The sequence below is a fragment of the Phacochoerus africanus genome, chromosome 15 (assembly GCF_016906955.1).
Source record: "Phacochoerus africanus isolate WHEZ1 chromosome 15, ROS_Pafr_v1, whole genome shotgun sequence".
NCBI classification, from domain to species: Eukaryota; Metazoa; Chordata; class Mammalia; order Artiodactyla; family Suidae; genus Phacochoerus; species Phacochoerus africanus.
The window spans coordinates 40,706,583-40,734,052 of record NC_062558.1 but is presented as its reverse complement, the minus strand read 5'-3'; the positions used below and the strand labels follow the sequence as shown (position 1 = coordinate 40,734,052).

Sequence of the window (27,470 nt, the reverse complement as noted above, 5' to 3'; positions counted from 1 at the left end):
CTCTAACCTCCAAGGTCTGCGGTGGGATGGGGTCTTGCCTCTCTGGCCAGCGTCATCTCTGCTTCCCCTTCCAGCCCAGGACACCGAGCAAGTGGAATACTGCTTTGTTTTCCAAAGGAGGAGCTCCTCTGGTCCTCCAAGGGATTTCTGAAACAGTGTAGACTGGGGGCCTCTGGGCAGAGCTAAATAGGAGCAAGCAGGGCTGCAGGCCTGCCCACCAGGGCATGGAGCCAAGGGTTTAATCTCAGAATTGGATTATTCAAGTGAGTGTAGAGCTCCCAACCCCTCTGGCCTCGGGACATGAGGATTACCCCGGCCTCTGGCCAGAGGCCCACAGTCCTTACCTGCCAGACCGAGGACACGGATCCTCTCTCTGCAGCAGCATATGAGCAGGCCATTTGCCACCTGCCTCCGGCTTCCAGCCTGTAGCCCACTGCCTCCCTCAGCTACCCAGAAGCACACCGGCCTCCCACGTGTCTGGGATTTACAGCAGCGTTATTCCAATTGCAGTCCTGGCAGCATCAACATCGCTGGGAGCTGGTTAGAGATGCAAATTCTTGGAGCCCAAACGCCGAATCCGAATCACTGGGGATGGGGCCCAGATCTGAAGCTTCACAAATCCTCCAGGTGATTCTGAGGGACAAGCTCAAGTCTGAGGACCACTGGCTCGGAGTACAGGGCTCCATTCCACACACCTGTCCCATCATGCCACAAGCCTGTCCTGGATTCCTGGCAACTCCGACCCATAAACTTCTCCTTTGGGCTGCTTCAACCCTTCACGTATAGGAAATGATTACAGAGTTCCCACTGTGGCTCAGTGGCCTAAGAACCCGACTAGTATCCATGAGGATGCACGTTCGATCCCTGACCTCGCTCAGTGGGTTAAGGATCCACCATTGCTGCCAGCTGAGGCATAGCAAGCTTCGGTGTAGAGAGCAGATGCGGCTTGGATCTGGTGTTGCTGTGGCTGTGGCATAGGCCACCAGCAGCAGCTCCAATTCGATCCCTGGTCTGGGAACTTCGATATGCCACAGGTGCGGTTCTAAAAAAAAAAAAAAAGAAAGAAATTACAGTGATCACTGTGGACCCTGTTTAATAATGGCACATTGCCCACTTTCACAGTCCCCCTGGAGGAGCCCTCAGTGCAATACCCTGATCACTTTACTGTGGACTTCATCATCCTTTATCATTCCATTGTTACAGATGAAGAAACTGAGGTTCAGACAGGGGACGTGACTGGCCCAAAGTCACACAACAAGTAGATCCAGGGCTACTATCCTATCCTACTTTTCACTCAGTGGAGAGGCCAACAGCTGATTCTACATCTGCCTTCACACACACACTGGGATTTCCTTGGGCACAAACTGAGTTGTTGCTTCCTCAAGAAAGTGTCTTCTGACTCCCCAGAGTAATCCAGACCTTCCTTGTTCTATCCCATCCAAGGTCCCAGCATTTTTCCTTAAATGTAGGATCACTATTTGTAATCACATATGGGTGTGATTATTTTGGTCGGTCTCCCGGACCAGTGGGAAAGGTCCAGGGAGGCAAGAAGCGAGGCAGAGCCTTCTAGATGCTCACCAACCAATATCTAGTCTCCTTTCCTTATAGAACCTGACTTTGTTCAGGCAGCTGCATACCCAGCTACATTGCTATATGCCCTGATCTCCCTTTCAGCTGAAAGCACTGTCTTCTGGCTTCTGAGAAGAGCGTGGAGGAGCCTGGGCACCTGATGGGAATGCAGGGAGGTTCAGCCAGTTCTGGGCATGCAGCTGGTACTCAGGAAATGTGTGCGTCATCTACCCAGGTTGGAGAAGCAAAGACCCCTACAGCGGCCTTTCTCCTGGAAATACTTTTATTGGTTCTGAGATAACAGGGCTGAGGCGAGCTGGGATGGGCGCAGAACGGAGGAGGGCGGCGAGAGGCTTTGCCCCCGGGGCAGGCATGCTGTGTGGGGCCCGCTGGCGGCTCCAGGCCCACCTGGCCAGCGGCGACTGGGTCCCTGGCACGCGGCACCTGGCCTGACCTCTGCCGGCTTGGCACGGTGGCCTCCTCGTCAGCCGGCGCCCCCACCCCTTTCCAGTTGCAGGAGTCATGAGTCTTTCACAGTGCAGAGGGGTGGGGGTCCGGGGTAGGCACCTCCCTGGGGTGCAGGCAGGCCCCATCCGCCAGTATCTTCTGGGCTCTCTGCGGCTGCGGCAGGTGAGGCGAGCTCAGGCTCCTCTTCTCCCACCTGTGGCGCTTGGCAGTCCTGGAGGGGCCCTGGTGGCCTCAGCGGGACATCATCCGGACAAATTCTGGTGGGGGGAGGGTCACAGGAGGGGGTGGGGAGAAGGCAGAAGTCACGGGCCAGCTCAGGATGCAGGATGGTATCTCCAACACCCCTCAGATGGGTGGCTACCCCCCCAACTATTGCCACTAGCTCAACCTCTGCTGATCCCCCAGGCCCATTCAGCCTCTTGCAATCCACCTTCTACACAGGAGCTTGCTTTTTTTTTTTTTTTTTTTTTGTATTTTTAGGGTTGCACGCGAGGCATATGGAAGTTCCCAGGCTAGGGGTTGAATCGGAGCTATCGTTGCTGGCCTACACCACAGCTCACGGCAACGACAGATCCTTAACCCACTGAGCAAGGCCAGGGATGGAACCCACATCCTCATGGATACTAGTCAGGTTCTTAACCTACTGAACCACAATGGGAACTCCTATCAGGAACTTTCTAATCTGCCTATCTGACCTCTTCAGCCTCCCACGGTCCCCACTGGATAAGGTGCAGGATCCTGACATGACCCCAAGGCCTCTCTGTTCTGGCCCCGGCTGACCTCTCCAGCCTCACCCGTCACTGCACACCACCAGCCTCTAAGCTCTGACTCCACGGAGCTTGTCAGCATCTCCCCCTCCCTCTCACCTCACAGCTTTTCTGCAACTTGTCCTCTCTCCCTTCTCTTTTAACTGGACTTTATTTTTTTAGGGCAGTTTGAGTTCACAGGAAAATTGAGCAGAAAGCGCAGATTTCCCATGTACCCCCTGCCTCCATAGACACGCAAACCATCAACATCTGCCAGCAGAGTAGGACATTTGTTATGGAACCTACGTTGACACGTCATTATCACCCCGTGTCCATAGCGACATTAGGGTTCATCCCTGGTGTTGCACATTCTATGGGTTTAGACAAATGTATAATGACATGGATCCCTGTTATAGTATCACACAGAATAGTTTTACTGCCCTCAAAACCCACTGTGCTCTGCCTATTCATCCCTTGCTCCCTGAGCAACGCCTGGTAACCACTGATCTCTCCATGGTCTTCATAGTTTTGCCTTTTCCAGATGTCATATGGTTGGAATCACACAGTGCGTAGCCTTTTCAAATTGGCCTCTTTCGCTTACTAATATGCATTCAAGTTTCTTCCATGTCTTGTCATCACTTGACAGCTCACTTCTTTTTAACACTGAATCCCGTTCCATTGTCTGGGGGCCCATAGGTTTATTTATGCATTCACTTACTGAAGGACGTCCTGGTTGCTTCCAACTTTTGGTAATTATGAGTAAAACTTCTGTAAACATCTGTTTGCAGGTTTTCATGTGGATGTAGGTTTTCAATTCCTTTGGATAAATACCCCTTCCTTCTTTTTCCCCTAGTGGTTCCTACTCATCTCTTAGGGCTTTACTTATAGACTCCTCCAGGAAGCATTCCATAATCCCCCCTAGCTTAGCAAAGGTGCCCCCATGGCCCAAGCTACTTCCCCTCAAACAGCCTGGACTACATTGTTTTTTTGGGTTTTTTTTTGTTTGTTTGGTTGGTTTTTTTTGCTTTTTAGGGCTGCGCCCATGGCATATGAAAGTTCCCAGGCTAGGGGTCGAATCGGAGCTGTAGCTGCTGGCCTACACCACAGCCACATCAACGCAGGATCCTTAACCCACTGAGTGAGGCCAGGGATCGAACCTGCATCCTCAGGGATGCTAGTCAGATTCACTAACCACTGAGCCACAATGGGAACTCCTGGAGTATACTGTTTCCTGCTGGTCTTGGGCTCCTCAAGGAAGGGCTCAGGTCTCTGCATACAGTAGGTGTACAATACATGCTGGTAGAATGAATGGGGGATGCTGGGCCTTCAGGAAAGAGCTCCTGTCTGTAGGAGTCACTACCTGGACACAGGACAACCTGAAATGTTCAGATCTGGTGGCAGCAAAGTCTTCTCTCCATCACCACACTCCTCAAACTTGGAGACCAGCAACTCCCCAGAAAAGGCCTCCCAGCCTTTGTGTTCTGAGCATATTCATAGTCTAGCGCACTTTTATCTTGCCTTTCTGCTCAGAATGCAAGTTCCTGGGGTGCAGGGTCGAGGTTTCGCTATGTTTTTCCCCCCTGTATCCCATGGTGCCTCAGACAGTGTTATACACAGTGTAACTTAGGTAGCGGTTGAGATTCCAAGTCTGGGTTTATGACGCAGCTCTGCCTGTTACTAGTTAGCAAGTTATATTACTTCTCTGAGCCTCAGTTTCATCCTCTGTAACATGAGGTAATAACCATGTGATCCCTAAATCATCATGAAAATTAAGTGAGGTAATATATGCAAAGCTACTTAGTACAGTGATGGGTATATAATAAGCCTACAGCGAGAGATGATCACTATGATTATTATTGATTATTTTTCAAACACTTTCACTGAGCATTTTTCGCATATCAGGCACTGACCTCTGTGAGAATGACAGAGATAAAAAAATGGGGTACTTCTCTAAAAGTTCAGAGTCAAGCAGAGATATAACTAGCATTTAGGGGCCAGTGTGAAGGAGGGTGAGCCTGAGTTGCCGTGAAAGCCCAGAAAAAAAGAAGTTCAATCTGGAGAACGGGAGAAGCAATACTGGAAGAAGTGACCCCACTGCTAGGTCTTGAAGGACGCATAGAATTTAGCCCAAGCAACAAACAGAATAAAAGGTATCCTGACAAAAAGAACAGTGTATTCAAATGAGAGCTTGGGGAGTTCATAGGCCACAAGTATTTCAATATGGCTCTAAGGTGGCATGTGAGTGAAGAAATGGCAAGACCTGTGGCCAAAGAGGTGAGCTCTGGACAGATCTTAGGGGGCCTGAGGGTCAGGTTGAGGATTGTGGTGTTCAGAAAATACCTACATGGATGGCTGCAGAAGTAAGTAGACAGATAAATGAACAGAGATGGATGGGGGCAGATGGATACAGAGATGGATGGATGGATGGATCGATGGATGGATAAGTAGATGGATACATATGGGAAAATGACTGTGCAGGCAGATGGACAAATCAATGGAAGTGTGGGTAGAAATACAGGCGGGTGGGTAGAGATATATAAATGTATGAATGAACGTTGAGAGGTAAGGATGCATGGATAGCTGGAGAGAGGTACAATACATGGGTGAATGTATAGAAGAATGAATAGATGCATGGATGGACAGATAAGGCCATAGATAAGTAGTTCCATGCATAATTGTTTAGAGACAAGTGAGTAGATAAATGGGTACCTGGAAAGATAAAGAGATAGGTGGACGAACGTATGGAAAGATGGAGGGATGGATGAATGGATGGATGGGTGGTGGAAGGGTGGAAGGTAGATTGGGGGGGTGGTAGGATGGAAGGGTAGGGGGATGGAAGACTGGAGGGGGTTGATGGTTGCCTGATGGATACACACATGGAGGGCCCTATGGATGCCCACTCCTGCCTTGGTTTCTCTTCCACTCTCAAGACCCACCTACCTTCAAAGTCCACTCGTCCATCCCCATTGAGGTCCACGTCTCGGATGATTTCCTCTATGTCTCGGTGTCCCACCTGATGACCCAGGAGCTTCCTCATGGCCTCTCGTAACTCACTGGTGCTTATCTCCCCATCACCATTGGTGTCAAACTAGAGAAGGGAGGAGGGGGGAGAGGTAGCTAGAACATGGACCCTGTCAGAAATAGATCCCAAGGTTGAGCCCCTTCTCTAGCATCACTGCCCCCCTTCCCCAGAGCCCTTCTCTGTCCCAGCTCCTTCTCCTAGTCTGGGATCCAGAACTTAGGTTTCTATTCAGATAGCCATCCTGGGTTGGAATTCAAGCGAACTCCCTGCCCCCTGCCTCTCCACTGCCCATCACTCACCTCTCGGAAAGCATCTCGCAGCTCTTTTACTCCAATCATATCTGCCGTCTCCGCCAGGAGTTTAGGTCCCATTAGCTCCACAAAGTCATCGAAATCTACATGGCCACCCACTGGGGACAGAGAAAAGGGCTGGGTCATCCATCTGACCATTGCCCATTTCCAACTAGGCAACTGGGGGAACTGCCATCCCTTCCTTGACCTGCCCAGCGCCAGTGTATAGGCAAAGGCCAAATGAGGCCAGAGAGATGACCATAGATGGGGGTGGGGTTTATCAGAGAATGACCAGGGGCTGATGAAGGGAACAAATTAGGAAGTGGACAGGGATAGACATGGATGGGAGAAAGAAACATTAGGTCACAGAGACGGGCAAAGAATTTCAGAGAAGGAGAGAGACATATGCAGAAAGGCAGAGAGAAACAGAAGTTCTGGGCCCCTCACGCACCTTTCCTTCCCCTTATGCAAATAGAACTCACCTTGCAACTGGCTCTCAGTGGAGTTGCCCCTAGGGCCTGCTCACAGCACTTTCAGCCAGCAACTGAATTTGGGGGATAAATACCCAGCCTGCAAGGTGAGGGCTACGGGAACTCTGAGGTGGGCCTGCTACACCAGCTCCCTGAGCCCCTAGCAGAACTAGACTCTGTCACCCACGTGGTTGTCTTTCCCTCCATGGCTCCTTTGACCTCTCGCTTCCCTACTCCCTGCCGATGCTGTGCTTCCCCTACCGAATAAACTACTCGCACTCAAACCCTTGTCTCCAGGTCTGCTTCTGGGAGAACCCAAATGGAGACAAAGATAATAAAAATAGCATCTCTGTTCACCTCTTGCTGTGTGCCAAATATTGGGCCCGTTTTAGGTATGTCTTCTAAAGAGAAACAGACTCACAGATACAGAAAACAAACTAGTGGTCACCAGTGGGGAGAGGGGTGGGGGTGGGGAAAGATGGGGCAGGGGATTAAGAGGTAGTAACTATGTATAAAATAAAAAAGCTACAAGGACTTTTTTTTTCATTTTTTTTTATTACTCAAATGAATTTACCACATCTGTAGTTGTATAATGATCATAACAGGACTTTTTTTTTTTTTGGTCTTTTTGCCATTTCTTGGGCCACTCCCGTGGCATATGGAGGTTCCCAGGCTAGGGACTGAATCGGAGCTATAGCCACCAGCCTATGCCAGAGCCACAGCAACTCGGGATCTGAGCCGCATCTTCGACCTACACCACAGCTCATGGCAACGCTGGATCCTCAACCCACTGAGCAAGGCCAGGGATCGAACCCGCAACCTCATGGGTTCCTAGTCAGATTTGTAAACCACTGAGCCACGATGGGAACTCCTACAAGGATATATTGTACAGCATAGAGAATGTAGCCAATATTTTACAATAACTTTATTTATTTTTTGGCTATGCCCATGGCATGCAGAAGTTCCCAGGCCAGGGATGGAACTTGTGCCAGAGCAGTGACAATACTGGATCCTTAACCACTAGGCCATCAAGGAACTCTAATATTTTACAATAACTTTATTTCATTTTATTTTATGGCCACTCCCATGGCACATGGAATTTCCTGGGCCATGGATTGAGTCCAAGCCACAGTTGGATCCTTTAACTCATTGCACTGAGCTGGGGCTCAAACCCATGCCTCTGCTGCAACCTGAGCCACTGCAGTCAGATTCTTAATCCATTGCATCACAGTGGGAACTCCCACAATAATTTTAAATAGAATATAATCTATAAAAATTTGGGGGAGTTCCTGTCGTGGCCCAGCGAAAATGAATACAACTAGTATCCATGAGGATGCAGGTTTGATCCCTGGCCTCACTCAGTGGGTTAAGGATCTGGCATTGCTGTGAGCTGTGGTGTAGGTCGCAGACATGGCTCGGACCTGGAGTTGCTATGGCTGTGGTGTATGCTGGCAGTTGTAGTTCCGATTCGACCCCTAGCCTGGGAACTTCCATATGCCGTGGACGCAGTGCCCCCTCAAAAAAAAGAATCACTATATTGTACACCTGAAACTAATATAATACTGTAAATCAACTACACTTCAATTTAAAAAAGAAAGAAATTCCCTAAAGAGGCAAATCTCTATAGACAAAAAGTGGATTACTGGCTACCTAGGGCTAGGGAGGGGCTTGGGGGTGATGGCAAAGTGATAATACAGAGTTTCTTTGGGAGGAAATGAAAATTTTCTAAAATTGATTGTGGAGATAGTTGCGCAACTCTGAATACACTAAAAGCCACTGACTGGCATGTATGCTTCAAGTGAGTAAATTGTATGGTATATGAATAAAGCTGTTACCAAAAAAATAAATAAATGAATAAACACACCAAGAAAAAATAGTGACTAAATATTCCCCCTAATTGACTTCCTGTGCTCTACTCCCCCATCCCACCCCTCATTTCACAGGTGAGGAAAATAAGGCACAGAGAGGGTAAGTGATTTGCCCCAGGTCGCAGAGCTGGGAAGAGGTGGGCCCAGGACTGGAACCCATGCAGAAGACAGCATGGACAAGGACAGGTGGAGGGAGGCGAGGAGTGCCAGGGAAGGACTCACGGTTCATGTTGATCTGCTGGGACAGCTCAATGAGCTCCATCTCAGTGGGCATGTAGCCCATGGTGCGCATGCAGTTGCCCAGGTCCCGGCAGTTGATGTAGCCATCCTTGTCCTTGTCAAATTCCTTGAAGGCCTCCCGGAGCTCTGGGGAAGAGAAGCAAGCTGGACGGGCTGGGGGTGGGACCTCTGGCCCTGATGGGGCTATGGCAGCCCCCACTGATTTGGGCAGTCAGACCCTGGAGCTGCCCAGAACCATGCCTTCCTCCAGCACCTGGCTGAGCAGAGGATGCCCAGCTCTGTACCAGGCCCCATTCTCCAGAGGCCGAGATGTCTCTGCCTCTATTCCCTCCCCTCATCTTCCTGGATGGCTGAGCAACCCTCTCTCCTGAGGACATGGGTCTTACCTTCAATCTCCTCTGGTCGCAGAGATCTGTCCTGAAACAAAAGAACATGTTCTGTTAGCAGCTGTGAGGAGCTCAAGTCTTATGATGCCCAGCTGGGGGCTGGCCAAGTGGCAGCAGGTGCCTGGTGGGAGGTGGTGGGCAGCAGCCGAGGCGTGCCCAGACCACGTCCTGGAGGGAAAAGGTGCAGCTCTGCATGTCTCACAGACATGGGACATGTGCAGGGAGCCAGGAGCCCCATCCAGCCTGGGCACAGAACCTCTGCGCCCCCAGTTCCTTATTCCAGACACAAGAATGTGTCAGGGAACAGAGCTAGTCTGGAGTCCAACACCTGTAAATAAAACAGGGTTAATGGGGGGGTCGTCACAACAGAGAGAAGAATGCTCCACCCAATGAGACCAGGAAGAGCAGGGGAGAAGGGGCCTGCAAGGCAATGGGAGAAGCAGGGGCTGGGGGCTAGAGAAAGCAGGGACTAGAGAGGCACCCGAAAGGGAGGAGGAGGAAGAGAAGGAGGAGGAGGAGGCAGGATTAGGGCTGTGCCCTGCTTCCTGGGCACTGCCCCACCTTCTCCAATTGGACCCCATCCTATACCTCACCCTGTCATGGAACACAGCATAGGACCCTGGCGGCCGCCAGTACTTCTGGCGGTCGCCAGGGTCCAAGCACACATCTCCAGCCTCAAGCAGTGCCCAGCTCTCCTTGGGGAGTCAAGGAAGGCCCCCCGAGGTGAGGCAGCCAAACAGATGGCAGAGAAGTCTCCAAAGAGCAGATCCAGAGGGAGAGCAGAGGGCAGGCTCCACTGCTGAGGTGCCAGTCGCCAAGCCTGCCCAGGAGGGAGACAGACTGGCATGAAATGGATGCGGTGCCCAGCTGGACATGCTTAGCAGGCTCCAAAGCTGGTCCACGGGGCTCATCCTCCCCATATGTCACAGCGCTCTGCCTTTGGGCAGGGAGAGCACAGGACAGGGTGTGCCTGACAGGTGTCTGTCACCAACACAGACACTCAGGTGTGCCACTGCCAGCGTGAGGCATCTCAGCTGTGTGCATGTGCTGTTCTAGCCAATAGAGCCAGGGCAAGTGAGAGGCTGGTGCCCACTGGCTCCAAACTGGCCCCAAGGCAAGGGACTCCAGCTCCGGGAAACCTGAGAATCTTCCAAAAAGGGCTGCTGAGAACATCTTGTGGGACAATCAGCTGCACAGGAAGGACCTGGCTCTCAGAAGTGGCCATACATGGCCGGACAGTGTCCAGAGTGTACGTGCGCTTGGGACAAGTGGGCTGCAGGCTCCCAGATCCTGCTGGTGGCCTTTCAAGCTCAGGGTAGGGGTCACCTGAAGCTGTGTGTGTCTCTGTGAGATGATGGAAGGATTTTCACTTAAAAAGCCTGTCACAGTGCACAGGGAAGGGCTGTCACTCTCTCTAATACCTAATTCCACTTCTACCACCCACTAGCTGTTCCTAGGGAGACTGGAATCTTGGGTGACGAAAGGATGCTTTTTACAATGCTGTACACCCCCAGTAAGTGAAACTGTATACATACATGCAGAGTATGCTCAGTGGGACAAGTGACAAGCCCTCTCCTGTCCCACAGGCCTCCCACAGCTTCTCACATCTCCAGGACCCAGCTCTGCAGCCCCCTCCATGCTTCTTGTAAACCTGGAGCCAGGAAGCAGAAAAGCTTAGAACCCTTTGGCAGGGTGTATGTGGCTGGAGCTGGTCCTGGTGGCCTGTGCACTAGAGCTGGGGACACCCGCCCATGTGGCAGGGAAACCATGAGCACCAATTCAAGGGGTCAGGTGGGAGTGGAGCCCACCACACACCTCACTCCTCACTTGTGCAGCTGAGGAGAACTTGGCCTCTAGAGTCACATGGACTCAAGGCCAAAGCCCAGATCTGCTGCTTCCTAGATGTAGGACCTTGAGCAGGTCATTTCAACCATGTGAGCCACAGTCTTCACATCTATAAAATGGGTTAATACCAGTACCCACCTTACAGGGCCTCTGGGAATACCCATGAGGCAAGATGTATAAAGTGTTTAGCAGATGGCATTCAATAAACAGAACCTACCAATGTTTCTTTCTTTCTGGGTGGTTTATTTGTTTGTTTGTTTGCTTTTTAGGGCTGCACCTGCAGCATATGGAAGTTCCCAGGCTAGGGCTTGACTCAGAACTGTAGCTGCCGACCTACACCACAGCCACAGCCACAGCCATGTAGGATACAAGGCAAATCTGAGACATACACCACAGCTCATGGCAATGCTGGATCCTTAACCCACTGAGCAAGGCCAGTGATCGAACCTGCATCCTCATGGATGCTAGTCAGGTTTGTTTCCACTGAGCCACAAAGGGAACACCCCAATGTTTTAATCTGTCACATCATCCTCATACTCTCCTCTCTGTGACAACCGGTAGGAGGCCATCCAATGCAGTGGCCACATGTGACTATCAATTAATTTATTTACTTATTTATTCCAATTTAGGAATAAAAGCAAAGCAACAATTCACTTCCTCAACAGCACCAGCCACATTTCAAGGGCTCAGTAGCCTCATGAGGCTAGTGGCTACTCTAAAGGGCATTGCAGATTGGAGAATATTTCCATCACCATAGAAAGTTATCCTGGTTGGTGCCATGTATTCAGTACTGTGGTTCAAAACACAGGAAGCCCTTGAGACGGACTTCTCCAGCCTGCATCCTACCTTTCTCGCCCACTAGCTGTCGCCTTGAGCATGTTAACGCTCCAACTCAGTTTCCTCATCTGTAAAATGGGGATGATAACAGTGGAGTTGCTCTGAGGCTTGAGGCAGGCAACACACCAAAGCACTCAGCACAGTGTCTAGGGCATAATAAGTGCTCAAGATACAAAAAACAAAAAACCTCAAACAATACTAGCTGCTATTATTACTTCTTGCTGGTGCATGTGGCCTCACCAGTGCTTTGCAGCCACAGGTGGGCAAATTTGGGGGTCAGATTTACGAAGTGAGGGTTTGATGTGTGACTGTTGGGGGACCCACCACTATATGCAGAGGCCCCTCTTCTTTCCAGCACCTTCTCATGCCCTGGGAAGCCAAGTCGAGCACAGCTTCTCAGGGGCCAACTTACGTACAGGCTGCCTGTTCTCCGCGAAGCCCTTACGCAGGAAAATGCAAGCGGGGCCCAGCAGGTTGTGCATGACAGCGCAGTTCTGGGCCAGCATCAGGAGTGGTCCCGGGAGTTCACCGCTGGCCGCCAGCCCCTCCTCACTTGTCTGCACCACCGTGTAGCTGGTCTCCTCCTGGCGCATCTTCAGCCAGCACCAAGCACATACAAAAGAGAGGCAGGGTGTCACCTCTTTGCGCTACTAGGTCCTCCTGGCTCCAGCCTGGCTCCTGGTCCTAGAAGGGGCCCTGCTCAAGAGAAGACCTTTGAGAGGCCAACAGCGGAGAGCCTTCAGGATGTTCAGAAGCAGGTGTCAAACTGGTCCAACATATGGAGTCCCCAGTCCTTGACCGAAACAGATGCTCGAGGGAGAGCTGGCTGTGATACTTGCTGTGGCACACGTGTGGGCACACACGCACAGACACACACACACACACCAGACATGTGCACGGAAATACACACTCATTTGCACGCAGAAGCTCAGAGAGAGAAGCAGGCAGAGGGAGGCTTCTGCTCATTCAGGGAATAATGTTCTTCCCAAGATGCTCCCAATGTCCCAGTGCATTCCCTAGGGCTTAGCTCTACAACTGACTTCTGACCCAGTGGAAGGTGGTGAGGACCATCAGAGCTGGCTACGGAGAGCAGCCTCAGGTAGTCTGCGAGACCAGAGGTTGCAGACACAGGTGCCATAGAACAGAAAAGAAGTAGGCAGGTGTGAGAGGTGGAGCCTGGGGCAAAATGGATGCTGTGTGTCCCCTCCAAAGGGACAGCATTACCTACGTAACTCCAGCCCAGTATTGCCAGACTTTTCGATGTAAAGCACTGGGTAGGCTAAACAAAGCATATCTGTGGCTCAGATTCCACTCAGTGTGTGGCTTCTCAACCAGATGCTGTTGACCCCCAGCGATTCTCCTCGTCCCTCCCGCCTTCCCTGGCTCCGTGCCCGGCCCAGCCTGCAGGACCTCTAGAGGCTGAGGCAGGGCCCCTCTCTGCTTACCGAATATAGCCATGCTCCCAGGCCTCGGCCAGCCCATCCTGCTCCCTAATGGTTCCCATGCAGCTATAAAAAGTCAGCACTGCCCACAGACAATCCCCTTAGGACAAGAGCAGCGTCCAGACACAACATTCTATTCTACCACAGGCTCCTCCCCTGCCAGGATGCCTAGCATCCCCCTGGACTCCAGGTTAGTCAGCTCTAAGCTTGGATGCCCCCTCTCAGCATGGGGATTTGGAGCCGAAACTTTGCAAGAAAGAGAAAGCGGTGGAAACTTAGAGGGCTGTCTTTGACCAAGAACCCCAGAGCTGCATCCCCTACCTGTCATTCTGCTACAACCTTCTTCCTGCTGGTTCCTCCTTTGCACCCAGGAGAAGTTCCTGGGACCTAAGGGGTATCCTGTCTTCCCCGCCTCACCTTATCCTCTCATGCTCCTTCTCCCCCACTTCCTAAGACTCCCTTCCAACTTCCTAAGCCACTTCGAGGCCTCGAGAGGAAGAAACAATTTTTTTTTTTTTTTTGGTTTTGTGGAGGGGTGGGTTTTGGCTGCAGCATGCAGCAATTTGATGTGGAATGTCAGTCCTCAGACTAGGGATCGAACCTGGCCCACAGCGGTGCAAGCACCAAATCCTAACCACTAGACCACCAGGGAACTTCCAGGAGCAATATTCTGATTCCTCAAAGGGCAAACAGCAACTCAGTCCAGCCCAAGTTTGGTGAGTGCAATAGGGGTCACGCTTGGTAATCTTAGAACCTGAGGGGTGGCAGACACGACCAGGGGTCCATTCTGGTTTGATGACCAAAAGAGGTTCAGAGTCTCAGCCACGCTGACGAAAGCTTTGAGGACCTGGCAAGAGCAAAGGCAGAACCAGAGAGACATTCCCATCTGGGAAGGTGGCTCAGAGGGAGCCCAGGAGTCAAAAGGGGCTTCAGCCCAGGAAACAATCTCAGGAGATGTTTATAAAGAATCAGCCTTTTTGTTTCTCTCATTCATTTGGCTCGGATGTGCACACCCAGGAGGAGGAGGCAGCAGGTTGTCCAGAACTCCGAGAGGAACTTGCGTATAACTGGCTTTCGACTCAAACAGGCGACAATTCCTGGCTCTGCTGCTTGCTCGCTATGTGACCTTAGGCAGGTCACGTCACCTCTCTGGGCTCTGGTTTCCTTCTCTGTACAATGGGGATAATCAGGGCTGCTCAAGGATTCTGCGAGAGGTAAATGAGCTATTGCATAGTACCTAGAGCATGGTAAGAGCTGATAGAGTTACCATGGTGATGATGATGATGATAATGATGATGATGATGATGCAGCAACTTGAGAGATGCTGGGTGCCAGAAGGCATTTACTTCTGGCTGCAGAGGAAGTGGGAGAATATTTGAAGTGAGAAGGACAGAGAAAATTTTGCTCCCACGAAGGAGGAACGAGTGATGGCTGGGAAATTTCCATTGCCTCTCTTGATCTTAACCCTGCCTGGCACCAAGTTGCCCTGGGAGGCTGCCGTTCTTCCCTGGCCAGTGATGGGACCTGACAGCCTGGTCCTGCCCTGCTCAGAGCCTGGAGGAGGCCACCTCTTTCCGTCACCAATTTCCGGACACCACGTAGGAAGCCAAGTGGGCAGCAGCTCATGGGCTCACAATGTTTCCTGGCATTGAAGGGATATCTCCTGAGTGTGGCAGGGCAACAGGAGGGGCCAGCAAGCCTCATGATCTAACAGCTTTCTGACAACACCAGCTGGCCAAGAGGGTGCTCCCTCTCATTGAAGGTATTCAAGGAGAAGTTGAGTGAGGAAGTACATGGTGAGGTGGGAGAGGGCACTGCCCCAGTGAGTGGGAAAAGGGACTAAGATGACCCGTAAGGTCAGATTCAGGAATCTATGAATAACATCTCTGCCAGCAGGAAAAAGAGAGAGGCAGCCTCTCACAGAGGCAAAATAAGAACAAAATACCAGTTTCAGATTCACACAGACCAGGCTTTACATCTCAGCTCTGCTTCCAGTCAACTGTGGGGTCTTAGGAACGCTCTTATCTCTGAGTCCAGCTCCTTCCTCTATAAAATAGCCAAGAGAACTACTTGGTGGCAAAGAGCAAAGGCAATAACAGATGTTGGACGTATTGTCGATATTCAGGAAAAAGCAATGATTACTATCATCAAAAACATGAGATTGAATGCAACACATTTTAGGATCCTTTGCCTTAGTCCATGGGCCCCAAACCTCTCCTATTTCCTTTTTTTTTTTTCTTCATCCATTCCCCCTTCTCAGAAGAGCCAGGGTGGAAAAATTATGATAGTGATGATCATGGTACTAGCTAACATTTTATTGAGCGCTCTATTCCAGGCACTGTTCACAGAACCTTCTTTAGCCATCACAATCACCTTAGGAAGTAGACAGTAGTATTTCTACTTGATGGACGAGGGGACTGAGACCCAGAGGAATCAAAGAACTTATCCAAGTTCACAAGGGTAGAAAGAGGATACCTCAAGAGTCTGACTCCTAGGTGCTCTGCTGTGTAAGGGCAGACGGGTTGGGTGAGACCGAAGGACAATTCCTGTTCTTAAACTCACCTCTTTAAGCTCTGGACAGAACCAAGGGAAAGGACTTCTGCCCTGTGGTCCTCTAGGGTATTTCAGATCTGTTTCTGCTTCTCTGCAACAGTGTGGAGGCCAATTCCGATGCAAAAGACTCTCCCTTAAGATGACAGATGATATGGGGTGGGTGCACAGAAGAAACAGTCAACCCTCGGAAGGATCCAAGGAACAGCGAAGATTAAAAGGAATTTGATGTGAGCAGCTTAGCTAAATGAGGAAGAAAATGAGCAGAAAAGCCTGAAATGTCCTAATTGGGAGGCCATCTAACGGAGGAGATAGGATGGGGTTGGGGGTAGAGGAGATACTTGAGACCTTGGGTAAGTCACTTAACCTGAGTGACAATAAATTTCTTTGTTTGGAAAGTAAAAGAATGGAGGAAATGCTCCCTAAGATTCCTTCCTCTTTTAAGTTGTATCTATGAGTTTCCTCTATGCCCTGATGACAGAGGGCTAGAAACATAGGCATAGCCCATTTAAAGCAAGACCCTACAGATGTAAACCTAGGCTTGCAGGAAAGATGCTTTGGAGGTGAATATTTGCTTTCCAAAAGGGATTCTTGCAGAAGGATAGTATCCTGGTGTATAAGCAATACTTCCATTACAGAAAGCAACTTACAGACAGCTTTGCCATATGTTCTATTTCTCAATGGAAACAACCCTGGGGCCCCAAACCAATCTGATCCTAGTCGAGAATCTCTGACCTAAGATTTATAAAGGGTAGAAGGGGACATCCAGCTTGCTTCCTGTCAGTAGCATTGGGATCTACCTCAAAACCCACAATTCTAAAAGCTCAGAGTCCACCAGAGAAGGTCAGAGACCCTCAGTGAGCCCCCCACCCCCTTGCTAAGAAGAAATCTTAGCAGCAGCAGGGTCAAGCCCAGCTCAACCCTCTCTGATCCTGCCAGCTCTTAGGGGGTCGGTCCACTCACATCTTAAGTATCTGTGCTTTTCATTTGACAGCCCAGGAACTACACAGTTTCGTTCCTAAAGCTTGCGCAAATTCCCAAACCCAACCCCCACCCACCCCATGCAGTTCTAAGTTCCAACTTCACCTCAGAGTCTGGGACAGAGAAAACGGTGATGAGAGGGAATCTGGAGGTAGGAACAGGGAAGCGGCTCTAGACAGATCCCACGGAAAGCGTTGCAAGCTTCAGATGCCCACGCCCCCCCACCCCGCCCCAGGTCTTGGGAACTCCAGAAACATACCTTCCTTGAGAGATTTCTCAGTGGAGACTTCACACAGTTGCCCATCCTAAGCTGAGGCAGCCCCTCTCAGGATCCCCGGGTCCATGAAGGAGGCTCCTGAGGGCTAAGAGACCTTAGTCCTGGTCACCGCGAACCCCAGCCTCCCTCTGCCTGCGCCGCTCTTCCTCCAAGACCGCGCTGAGCCCTCTCGCTTGTGCGCGTGCTCTCTTACTCCTCTGCCTGCTCCTGCTCCCTGATTTTTTTTTTTTTTTGGTGGATTGTGTGTGTGTGTGTTTGTGTGTGTGGGTTTAACTTTCTGGACACTTTCTTAAGGAGATGAAGGCAGGAGGGGAGAGTGCAGGCACAGAGAAAATCATCGCCCAGAGAGCTGATGGCAGAGGGCAGCTAAGCTGGAGAAGGCTGCCGGATCATCTACATCAGATTAGAGCTGAGTCCCCTTCCCGGTTCATTCCCCTTCCCTCGGCCCCTCCTCTCCCGCTGTCAAATCTGCGGGGAGATTGCCTCAGGGAGGGGAGCCCAGAAACGGCAGCTGCAGCTGGGAATTAGGCCAGCAGACCCAGAAGGGGAAGCAGGCTAGTTTGGGCCCCCAAAGCCAAGTTGCCTCCCAGCTCCCAACCTTATGCGTGCGTACGCACACACACACGCACAAACACACACACTCGGGCACCTGAGGACAAACACGCATCTTAGTCGCCCGCTGGCAATCGCAGCTGGATTGAGAGCAGGCAGCTCCAGTTGAAGCCCTAGGAGATCTTGTGACGACTCCCCATCACGCTCCATTTTTCACACTTGCCTCCTCACTGATTGGGATGAGGCTCCAGGGCTGGAAGCACAGCTGAGCCAACAGCAGCTCCTTCCGCTCCCTTGGCCGGTACAGTCTCTCTGACCCAAGGGGGTCCTGATGGAGGCAGTGCTGGCACAGCAGGCAAGAGCGGGGGTTGGGGGGTGGGGGGTACTATGAACCTTCTCCTAATCCTCCACCTGATCCTCCTGAGAGAGGATTTTTCATGGGCTTCCTTGAGGCGCAGAGCCAAGAGGCCGCCCTTTGCAAAGCGGTTTTCAAGGTCCCAGAATGAAACTTTTTGGGTAACTGGCAGGTCCTCATCCCTCCAGGTTCCAGCTTTGTTGTGAAGTCATCACCAGCCTCAGATGTCACCTTCTAGACTCACGGCCGGAGCCAGATGACCCAGGAGAGGAAATGTCCCTGTTTCCCTGCAACTTTTCCCAGCAGGGGGCACCAGAGATAGGCTGGGAAGCTGAGCTCTTCTCAGGAAACGTTTACATGCACCGTGAAAGAGTTTCAGTCCAGAGAGGCTCCTCTCGCAGAGATTTTTGGGTCCAGCTCTGGGCGGCTGGTCAGAGCTCTTGTTAGGGAAGATGGGTGGGGATGCTGGCCAGAAGGTGCCATAGGCTTGCTCCCAGGACCTGGGGAAGGAGGTCCCTTGACAATTGTGCTGCTGATGACAATGGAATGATTTAATCAGGGAAGCTGTGCAACAATCTGGTTTTGGCCAAATCTCTGGAGGGGAAGATGGAGGAGGGGCAACCCCCTGAGTACAGAAGGAGAAGCCTGGAGGGGACGGGTGACACCCAAAGGACAGGAAAGCAGGTGAAGACACTGCCGCTGCCGGGGATCTGGTATGGGAAGAGCCAACAGAAAAGCCTTCTTCAACGACCTGCTCCTCGGAAACAGCATGAAGGCAGGATCATAGGAAGAGCCATGGACTCTGATAAATGAGAAGGATCTGGAAGCCTTGGGTTGAGTCCTGGCCCCCCTAGCTTCTGAGTTCTCACATGCCAGAGCTCAGTTCCCCAGCGTGGTTATAAGGTGTCTGTGGGGAATGTGCATGGCACATAACAGCTACTCCATAAGGAATTATTACGACGAAAGAAGGAAGTATCATTTGTCCCATGTGCTAGGGATATTGTGGGTACAAGTTAAACATGGTCCCTGCTTTTAGGAAGCTTACATTCCAGCAGGTTGGCAGGAGATATCAAAGAGCTACCAGCATACTTAATTATGGTTCAGGTAATCCTCTGAAGGGGAAACACAAAACCTCGAGAATGTGAGACAGAGGGATCTGACTCATTTGGGAGGGGTGCGGGGCAGGAATGACTGGTAGGCAAAATCTAGAACACCAACCATCTGCAGACTCCTTGGAAAAGCGAGGGCTCCTCATGGACCCTGGAGGGGAGAGAAGTTAGACTCCAGGTACAAAGCCAATTCATATGAACTAAGTGGGTGGAAACATGAAAAGGCAGCACAGTGTAAAACAGGGGTTCTCAGTGCTAGCTGCAGACTAGAATCTTTGGGGTCCTTCCCCAAAGATGCTGAAGGAATAGGTATAGGTGAGCCCCAGACATGAGTGTTGTTTATACTCCAGGTAATTCTAACCTGCAGCCAGTGTGGAGAACCACTGATATAGAGGTGAAGAGCTTGGCATGCAGAGTCAGACAGACTTCGGTTCAAATCTTGCCCTGCTGCCTACCAACTATGTAAACTTGAGGACTTTAGCTTTTTTTTTTTTTTTTTGTCTTTTTGCCTTTTCCAGGGCTGCTCCCGCGGCATATGGAGGTTCCCAGGCTAGGGGTCGAATCGGAGCTGTAGCCACCGGCCTACACCACAGCCACAGCAACGCAGGATCTGAGCCGCGTCTTCGACCTACACCACAGCTCACAGCAATGATGGATTCTTAATCCACTGAGCGAGGCCAGGGATTAAACCCGAAATCTCATGGTTCCTAGTCAGATTCGTTAACCACTGAGCCATGACAAGAACTCCGACTTTAGCTTTCTGAGCCTCAGTCTCTTTCTTTCTTTCTTTGGCCACGCCCATGGCATGCAGTAGTTCCAGGGCCAGGGATGGAAGCCATGCCTCAGCAGTGACCCAAGTCACAGCAATGATGACACTGGGTCCTTAACCTGCTGTACCACAAGAGAACTCCGAGCCTTAGTTTCTTTATTTATAAAATGGGTACTCTAATAGCCCTTCCCTCATAGGACTCTTGTGAGGAGCTATCGAGATAATGCATACAAAGGGATTGCCATGATGCCAGGCACGTAGCCAATGCCCCTTCCCCTGCCAGGCATTTGTCTTAATGAGCTGGGTGGGGCCTCCATTCACATAGCAGGGCACCCACTAGGGTCAGACTTGGTGACTCCTGCCCCCTGCAGGCCAGCCCCAAGCACAGCACGTGTTTGCTGACCTTGGGATACGCTTCTGTCCTTGGAAACTGGAGGCAGGAGACAGCAAAACCAGGTCCCTACGGAAAAGTCATGTACTTTGAAAAAAATCCCATCCTCCTTTAGTGGAGAGGGTGCTTGAGAGGGTGCTTGAGGCTTAATGGCAGCAAGGGATTCAGGATTCAAACCCAGGGCTTGCTTAAGCTATTTTATCTTTTTTTTTTTTTCCTTAATCTTTTCTAGGGCTGCACCCATGGCATATGGAGGTTCCCAGGCTAGGGGTCTAATTGGAGTTGTTGCTGACAGCCTACACCACAGCCACAACAATGCCAGATCCGAGCCACGTCTGCGACCTACAGCACAGCTCATAGCAATGATGGATCCTTAACCCACTGAGCGAGGCCAGGGATCAAACCCTCAACTTCATGGTTCCTAGTTGGATTTGTTAACCACTGAGCCACGACGGGGACTCCTGCTTGAGCTGTTTTAAATTGGGTGGTGGTGGTTCTGGGTGACGGGAGTAACTACGTATCTTGAGGAGGCAGACGGCTTGAACTTCTGAAAAATTTTACCAAGGGGTGAATGGTGGGGGCTTCCCTAAGCAGCAAAGTACCCGGGCACAGCCCCACCTCCTCATCCCTATGCACCGTGGCAGCAGCCCCAGGCCTCCCAAAGCCACACTCAGCATTCTGGAATGGAATAATAGGATCAGAGGGATGAGAAGGATAAACCCATTGCTGATTATTCCTGATTAGGGGGAGGCTGGCTTTGGGCCCTGATCAGTCCAAGCATTTGAATGTGGATGGCAGCCTGGTGTGAAGACATTCAGGGAAAGCTAGGTCACAACCTGGCAGGTGCTTTGTGGATGCTTCTGACCAATCTGGAAACATGCCTCTGTGACTTTCCACTGGCCCGCACGGTGTGGCACTGGCAGTTTGCTTGGAGAGAGACACACCATGTTGCCATCCTGCCCTTTACTTACTCTGTGACCCTTGGACAAGCCACTTCCCCTCTCTTGAGCCTCTTCCCTCATGTCTAAAATGCAGGGAGATGATGTTAACTTTCACAGGTTGCTATGAAGATAAGATTATGAAAAGCTACTTTTTCCATTGTTTACTGGGCTCTAGACAGGTTTTTGCAAAACCTACCAACTGACACCAAGTCACTCCTATCATCTATGATTGATGCAGACCACAAACTGACCTCCTCTTCCCCTCCCCCAGGCCCCGACCCTCTCAGAGAGCAGTAGGGAACGATTATGACCTGGCAGGAGTGACTAATATCACCAAAGCCCTCATCCTCGGCACACCAGCCTAGTGCACTTTAATCCATTAGGACACAAACATCATGGTGTCTGTCTGTCTGTCTGTCTGTCTCTTCTTAACTCTAGGAACTAAGAAATCTCTGAAGTCCAGAGGCTGGAAGTACCATCCATTCATTCATTCGCATATCATGTACCTCAATCCTATTACATGCAAAGCAGTTTGGGAACTGGGCTAGCCTACTTGGATCAGAAGAGCTGTCTCTATAGTTAGAGAAACAGGAAGGGTGGATGAAGTTATGGGTTTTATTCATATTTGTCTGCTCTACAAAAGGTGTTGTTTCCCAAACTTAGGGTAAGGAACAAAAAGACTGTTTTTCTGTTTTTGCTTTTTTGCTTTTTAGGATCGTATCCAAGGCATAAGGAAGTTCCCATGCTAGGGGTCGAATCAGAGCTGCAGTTGCCAGCCTACACCACAGCCACAGCAACACTAGATCCAAGCCACATCTGCTACCTATACTGCAGCTTGTGGCAACACAAGATTCTTAACTCACCGAGCAAGGCCAGGGATCAAACCCGCATCTTCGTGGACACCATGTTGAGCTCTTAACCTGCTGAGCCACAATGAGAACTCCCAGAAAGACTGTTCTTGTCATTCAGCTCCTTCCTTTTTTTTTTTTTTTTTTTTGGTCTTTTTAGGGCCTCACCTGCAGCACATGGAGGTTCCCAGGCTGAGTCCAATCGGAGCTGTAGCCACTAGCTTATGCCACAGGCACAGCAACACCAGATCCAAGCTGCATCTGCAACCTACACCGTAGCTCACGGCAATGCCAGATCCTTTAACCCAGTGAGTGAGGCCAGGGATAGAACCTGAAACCTCATAGTTCCTAGTTGGATTCATTAACCTCTGAGCCAGGACGGGAATTCCCTTTTTTTCTTTTTAGGGCCTCACCTGCAGTATATGGAGGTTGCCAGGCTAGAAGTCCAATTGGAGCTGTAGCCACCAGCTTATGCCAGCTTATGCCACAGGCACAGCAATGTCAGATCTGAGCCGCATCTGCAACCTACACCACAGCTCATGGCAATGCCAGATCCTTAATCCACTGAGTGAGGCCAGGGATTGAACCCGAGTCCTCACGGATGCTAGTCAGTTCGTTAACCACTGAGCCACAGTGGGAACTCCCAGCTCCTTCCTTTAATAGCCTTCTTCACTTGGCTCAGAGTTTTCACACTACCTTATGCAGGCCCTCATTCTGACAATTACCCTATTAATAATAATAATAACATTAATGATGCCTGCACCCTTTTCCAGTACCCACTCTCAGCCAGGCCATTTGACATCCTTAATCTTGCGTAACCCTCATAAGAGCTCTACAAGGTAGCTTTTTGTCAATCTCATTTCCAGATGAAGAAACCCAGACCAGAGAGAGAAAATAACAGGCTCAAGGTCACAGCAATAGGAAGGGACATTGCTGGGCCTGGAACCTGCAGCTCTACTATCTCCCAAGCCACCATTCCTTGCCTTAACCTCAAAACCATGCCATCTCCCTCCAGGCAGTAAGGATGCTCTGTGAGGTCACTGAAAGAATCCTAATTCCTGCTCCCCCTAATGAAGGAGTCCATCATGGTACCTTCATGTCACCTTGGCCCCTGGTCCTGCCTGATTCTATTACAAATGGAAAGACATTCTGACACAGCCCTTGGTAGGTAATCAACAATAACTACAACAGTAATAATAACTAATGTCCATAGTTCCTTGCTCTGGGCCACGCCCTGAGCCACGTTCTGTACATGACTCCCCCCAAACCCACTGAGATACTACGATTATCCCTATTTTGCAAATAAAGAAACACAGGCTTACTGAGGTTAAGCAATTCACCAAAGGTTAAAAAAAAAAAAAATGGAACTTGGGAGATGCAAAAAATATACTTCCCCAGGGCTATATTTTGCCTGAAGCAGATCCTATCTGAAAGTTTCTATATTCAGAACCTCATTTCCCTTCTCTTGGTTCTGACCCTGTCTCCAAGGACAGAAATCTCAATGCAAATGAAGGGATGGAAAGATTCATTCTTGCAGGAGACTGGAGACTCTGCCACAAAAGTCCCAGGCTGGGTTTTATTGTTGTCGCTGTTGTTTGAATAGATGCCTTGGAGCCATCAGCAGGAAGCCCAAATGGGCCGTGCTGTGCTTTAAAGAGAAAGTCTGCAGCCCTAGAGAAAAGAGCTTCCAGAGGGAGGTAGTAAATATTTGATGGGACCTTCCAGCTCTTCCTGACTCAGGTGACCCTGGTGGCATTTCAGAACGTTGGGCTGGAGAACAAACAGCCTGCATTTTGTGACTGAGAAAGTAGAAGGAGGAAGACAAGCACGTGAGCTGAAATGATCAGAGCTCACAAGAGGCCCATGCAGGCAAATTCTGCAAGACTGTAAAGAAAAGGCTCTTTTTCCGGAACACAGTCCAATCACCAGCAAACTAAGTAACCAGAATGTGTGTGATTCTGGACCAATGGCCTACCCTTCCAAACTGCTAGACTATAAGCTCCAAAACAGCCAGAACCACAGCTGTCTGGTTCACTTCCGTCTCCGTAGTGCCCAGCAAATGCCTAGGTGAAGGAGGCGATCCAAAAATACTTGATAAATGGATGAACAGTTGTCACCGACCCAATAACACGGTATCCCTTTTGCAACCCAGACCACTCCTGCTCTAACACCTGACACCCCCTCACTCACCTATAAGCCACTGCAGGGAACTCTCTCAACACATCGCTGCACTAACTCTCACGGCTCTGTGTCCAAATCTCTACTCTAGAGAACTGTTTCCAGCTAACAAGGGCTCCTGGCAGGAACAAAGCCACTCGGCTGCCCTATCACACCGCCGTGGCAGCCCCGTGCAACCAGAGTTTACGTGCAGCTGCCTTCATGTCAGACCTCCACGGGCCTCATCCACTGTGGAGTAGTATTTTGAAAAGGAATGTGCAGCTCTGAAGCTGAACACACACGGCCTCCTTGGAGTTCTGATCCAGCACGGCAAGCCAGGAGCTTGAAAGGGCTTCTTTACACTACCTCCTAGCACAGAAACGCACAGCCTCCCCGCCTTCCGCACACCATGCAAACACTCTGATCAGACCTCTGCATTACCCCTCTCCCTGGCTGCTGCAGAACTGTCTCCATGCTGTGCCAAACGAGTTTGACTTAATTATGGGGTCAAAACAGGAAATCCTGGCTTTGCTCAGGAGTTCACAGGTTCCTTTCTGCAGAGCCTCTCTTCCCAGCAGCACACCCCCAAACTGTAGACCTGGAATATGGCCACGGGGTTATTTTTAAAGGGCAGATGCCCAGCTGCCTGGGACTCTTGAGAGAAAGGAAACAAAATGAGCCACTGGTGACCCCTTAATGACTTTTCTGACCCTAGAATGCACACAACTCAGGCTAGGGGTCTCTGGGTGCTATTCCACATCCCCCAACTCGACAACTGCCCACTGCCATCCTAATGGAATCTGTAGAGCCTCAACCTCTTTAAAACACCCCAAAGTTCCAGTTTGGACCACAGCTCTGTCCATGCCTACCCAGACACTTCTCTTTTCTCACATTTTTAGCTCTCCTAACTTTCCCAGGTCTTTCCGGCCACCACAGGCAATGGCTAGGGTCCCTCATGCCCAGGCAAGGCTGTGTATCTCGAGCTCCCCACTCTTGACCCCCAGATTCCAAACCCATTTGCTCTCTTGGGTCGCTCACTGGCTGTCCTGGCCAGAGGCCAGAGGAGAAGGTTTGGAGCCCCCTGCTCGGAGCTCCCCTTGACCTCTGCAAATTTCCAGGCAGTTTGTGGAGGTAGCTCCCTTCCAGACCGGCCCATTCCGGCAGGTGGAGGGAGGCTAGGCGTTGGTGTCTCGTCCAGAAGAGGCCCGGAGCGTGGACAGCGCTCAGGGTGCTGAATCAGGCACGGGGGAGGAGGCGCGCAGGCCGGTGCTCTGGGCTACGGGAGGACCAGAGGAGCGTGACCCTGGGGGGCCTTGGGAAGCGGGAGGCGGGCTGTGAGCGCAGCTGCGGCAGGGTCCCGAGCGCTTCTCCAGGGAGTGGGCGGGAGGCGCAGCCCTTACCTGGCCGAAGGCGGAGCTGAGCATGGGGCGCAGCTGGTGGAGGAACGGGTCTGCCTCGGACGCGGCAGCTGGAGCTGAGTCCCCGCGACCCGGGGCTCGCAGCGAGCCTCGGAGGCCGAGAGCCGGGGACAGACCCCGTTCCTCCCCATCCCGCCCGCGGGCCGGCGGCAGCGGCGACGGCGGCGAAGGTCGGGATGCCGCGGCCGGCGGCGCCTCCCGGGGCCTGCAGTGCGCCTGGGGGAGCCCGCGCCGGCTGCCCCGAGCGCCCTCCTCTCGCGGCGCTGGCCGGCACAGGGGCCTCCGCGAACTGGGGTCCCCTGACGGTATCGGCGTGCCTGGGCAGGGGCCGGGCAGCCGGCGGCTGGGAAGCAGTGGCTCCCTGGCAGGGCCGTGGCGGGGAGCCCGGCTGCCCCCGCTCGCTGCCGCCGCCTTCAGCAGCGACGTCTTGGACTCGCTTTTGGCGATGTGGGAGCTCATCGCGGCGGGGCCCGCGTTTGCATGGCCCGGCGGGGGCGGCGCGGTGCGGCGCGGCGCCGGGCCCCCGGCGGGCAGAGAGTGGGGCGCCCGGCGGGAGCCAAGCCCGAGGACGCGCTGGAGGCGGGCGCCGTCCCCCGGCCGCTTAAATGCGGCCCCGTCGCCACCGCCCATGTGACAGCGCAGCCTCTACGCCCGGAGCCCCGAGCTCCCCGGCGGCTGGCGGTGCGGATCTGTGGGGGCCGCCGGCTGTCCCTGAAGAGCCCACCCCCGGCTCCCTGGCGGCCCAGGTACCGCTGCGCCCCGCCCCTTGCCCCGCCCCGCGCTCGAGGAGCTCCGCTTCCGGGAGGCCCCTGGCGGCGGAGAGGGCGCTGCGGTGAGGAGCCGGGAGCGCTAGGGAAGGGGTTTGGCGAAGGGCCCCAAAGACACTCAGACCTTGACGGCGCTGGCGGTGCCCCTTAACGCGCCCGGATTCTCCCAAATGACCCAGAATCGCCGCAACCTCCAGAAATGCTGGCGGGGTGCACTGCCCAGGAGGTACAACTTTGGAAATGATGACGAGTGAGGTGAAGTAAACTCAAGACCCAAGGAGGATGTACCACAAGCTAGGTATGACACCACCACAACAAACCCTGGGGCCAGAATGGTATGGAAGGACACTGCTGGAAGGAAAGGCCCCACTCTGTGGGGGCTTCTCCCACTCCCAGTACCCTGGAGCGGCATCAGGATGACCCTGGTAAAGAGCCAAAGAATTTTCAGTTGTCAGAACAGAAGAGAAGCCAGGTGGCATTTGTTGCAACCTGGATGTCTGTCGCAGGGTCTGGTGATGATCAAGTGTCAGGTGGGACTCACTTGCTGCCCCTCCAGCTCTTATGCTCCCTCTCACCTTGCCCTTCTAGATGTTAGAGAAATCCTTGCTCTTGGCAGGCAGCCAGGAAGCCACACAAGCCCGGTTTGAATCTCAAAACCTAGCTCTGCCACTTACCATCTGTGTAACTTGGGCAAGTGTCATCAGCCTCTCTGAACCTTGTTTTCCTCTTCTTTAAAATGCAGATGATAATTATAACTACCTTCAGGTAAGAGGCCTAGCCCAGTGTTCTCAACAGGGTGCTCGTGCAGTTAAGCTAATCACCTTCCCTCTGCACCTTATGAGGTTCCATCCACCACTCCTGTTTGGTAGTGGGATACTTGAGATTTGAAGGGGTGCAGTGTGAACCTCCCAGGCTCTCCCGGTTCTGGTCTCTGGCCTTAATGCCATCCATGCATGAGAAAAGGGCAAGTCTAGCCACTGCTTAACCTCAATAGAAGGACAGATGGACAGATTGCCCATATACTACACATCACTCCTGCCAAGGGTTCACCTCTGCACTGTCTTCCTATGAAGACATAGAATTTCATATGCAAAGAATTAAGGAAAACAGGATGCACGGGGAAAACAGCTGCTCAGAGGCCAAAGTGAACAAGGAAAGTTTCTTTTGTTCTC

General features: G+C 51.7%; 1 protein-coding gene across 3 annotated transcripts; it reads right to left on the bottom strand.

Annotated features, from left to right (window-relative positions):
- Nucleotides 1–1,834: 1,834 nt before the first annotated feature.
- CABP1 (calcium binding protein 1) lies at nucleotides 1,835–26,222 on the bottom strand. 3 transcript variants are annotated; one of them, XM_047762304.1, is made up of 7 exons: nucleotides 16,974–17,712; nucleotides 12,158–12,334; nucleotides 9,060–9,090; nucleotides 8,656–8,799; nucleotides 6,105–6,214; nucleotides 5,724–5,871; nucleotides 1,835–2,294 (listed from the first exon to the last, which is right to left on the bottom strand). In XM_047762304.1, the coding sequence occupies exons 1-7, from the start codon at nucleotides 17,016–17,018 to the stop codon at nucleotides 2,269–2,271; spliced, it is 681 nt and encodes a 226-aa protein (XP_047618260.1). In that variant the 5' UTR covers nucleotides 17,019–17,712; the 3' UTR covers nucleotides 1,835–2,268. The 3 variants fall into 3 exon arrangements, with proteins under 3 accessions (XP_047618260.1, XP_047618258.1, XP_047618261.1); XM_047762302.1 differs by lacking the exons at nucleotides 12,158–12,334; nucleotides 16,974–17,712 and adding an exon at nucleotides 25,514–26,222; XM_047762305.1 differs by lacking the exon at nucleotides 16,974–17,712 and having other exon boundaries at nucleotides 2,206–2,294; nucleotides 12,158–12,725.
- Nucleotides 26,223–27,470: the final 1,248 nt, after the last annotated feature.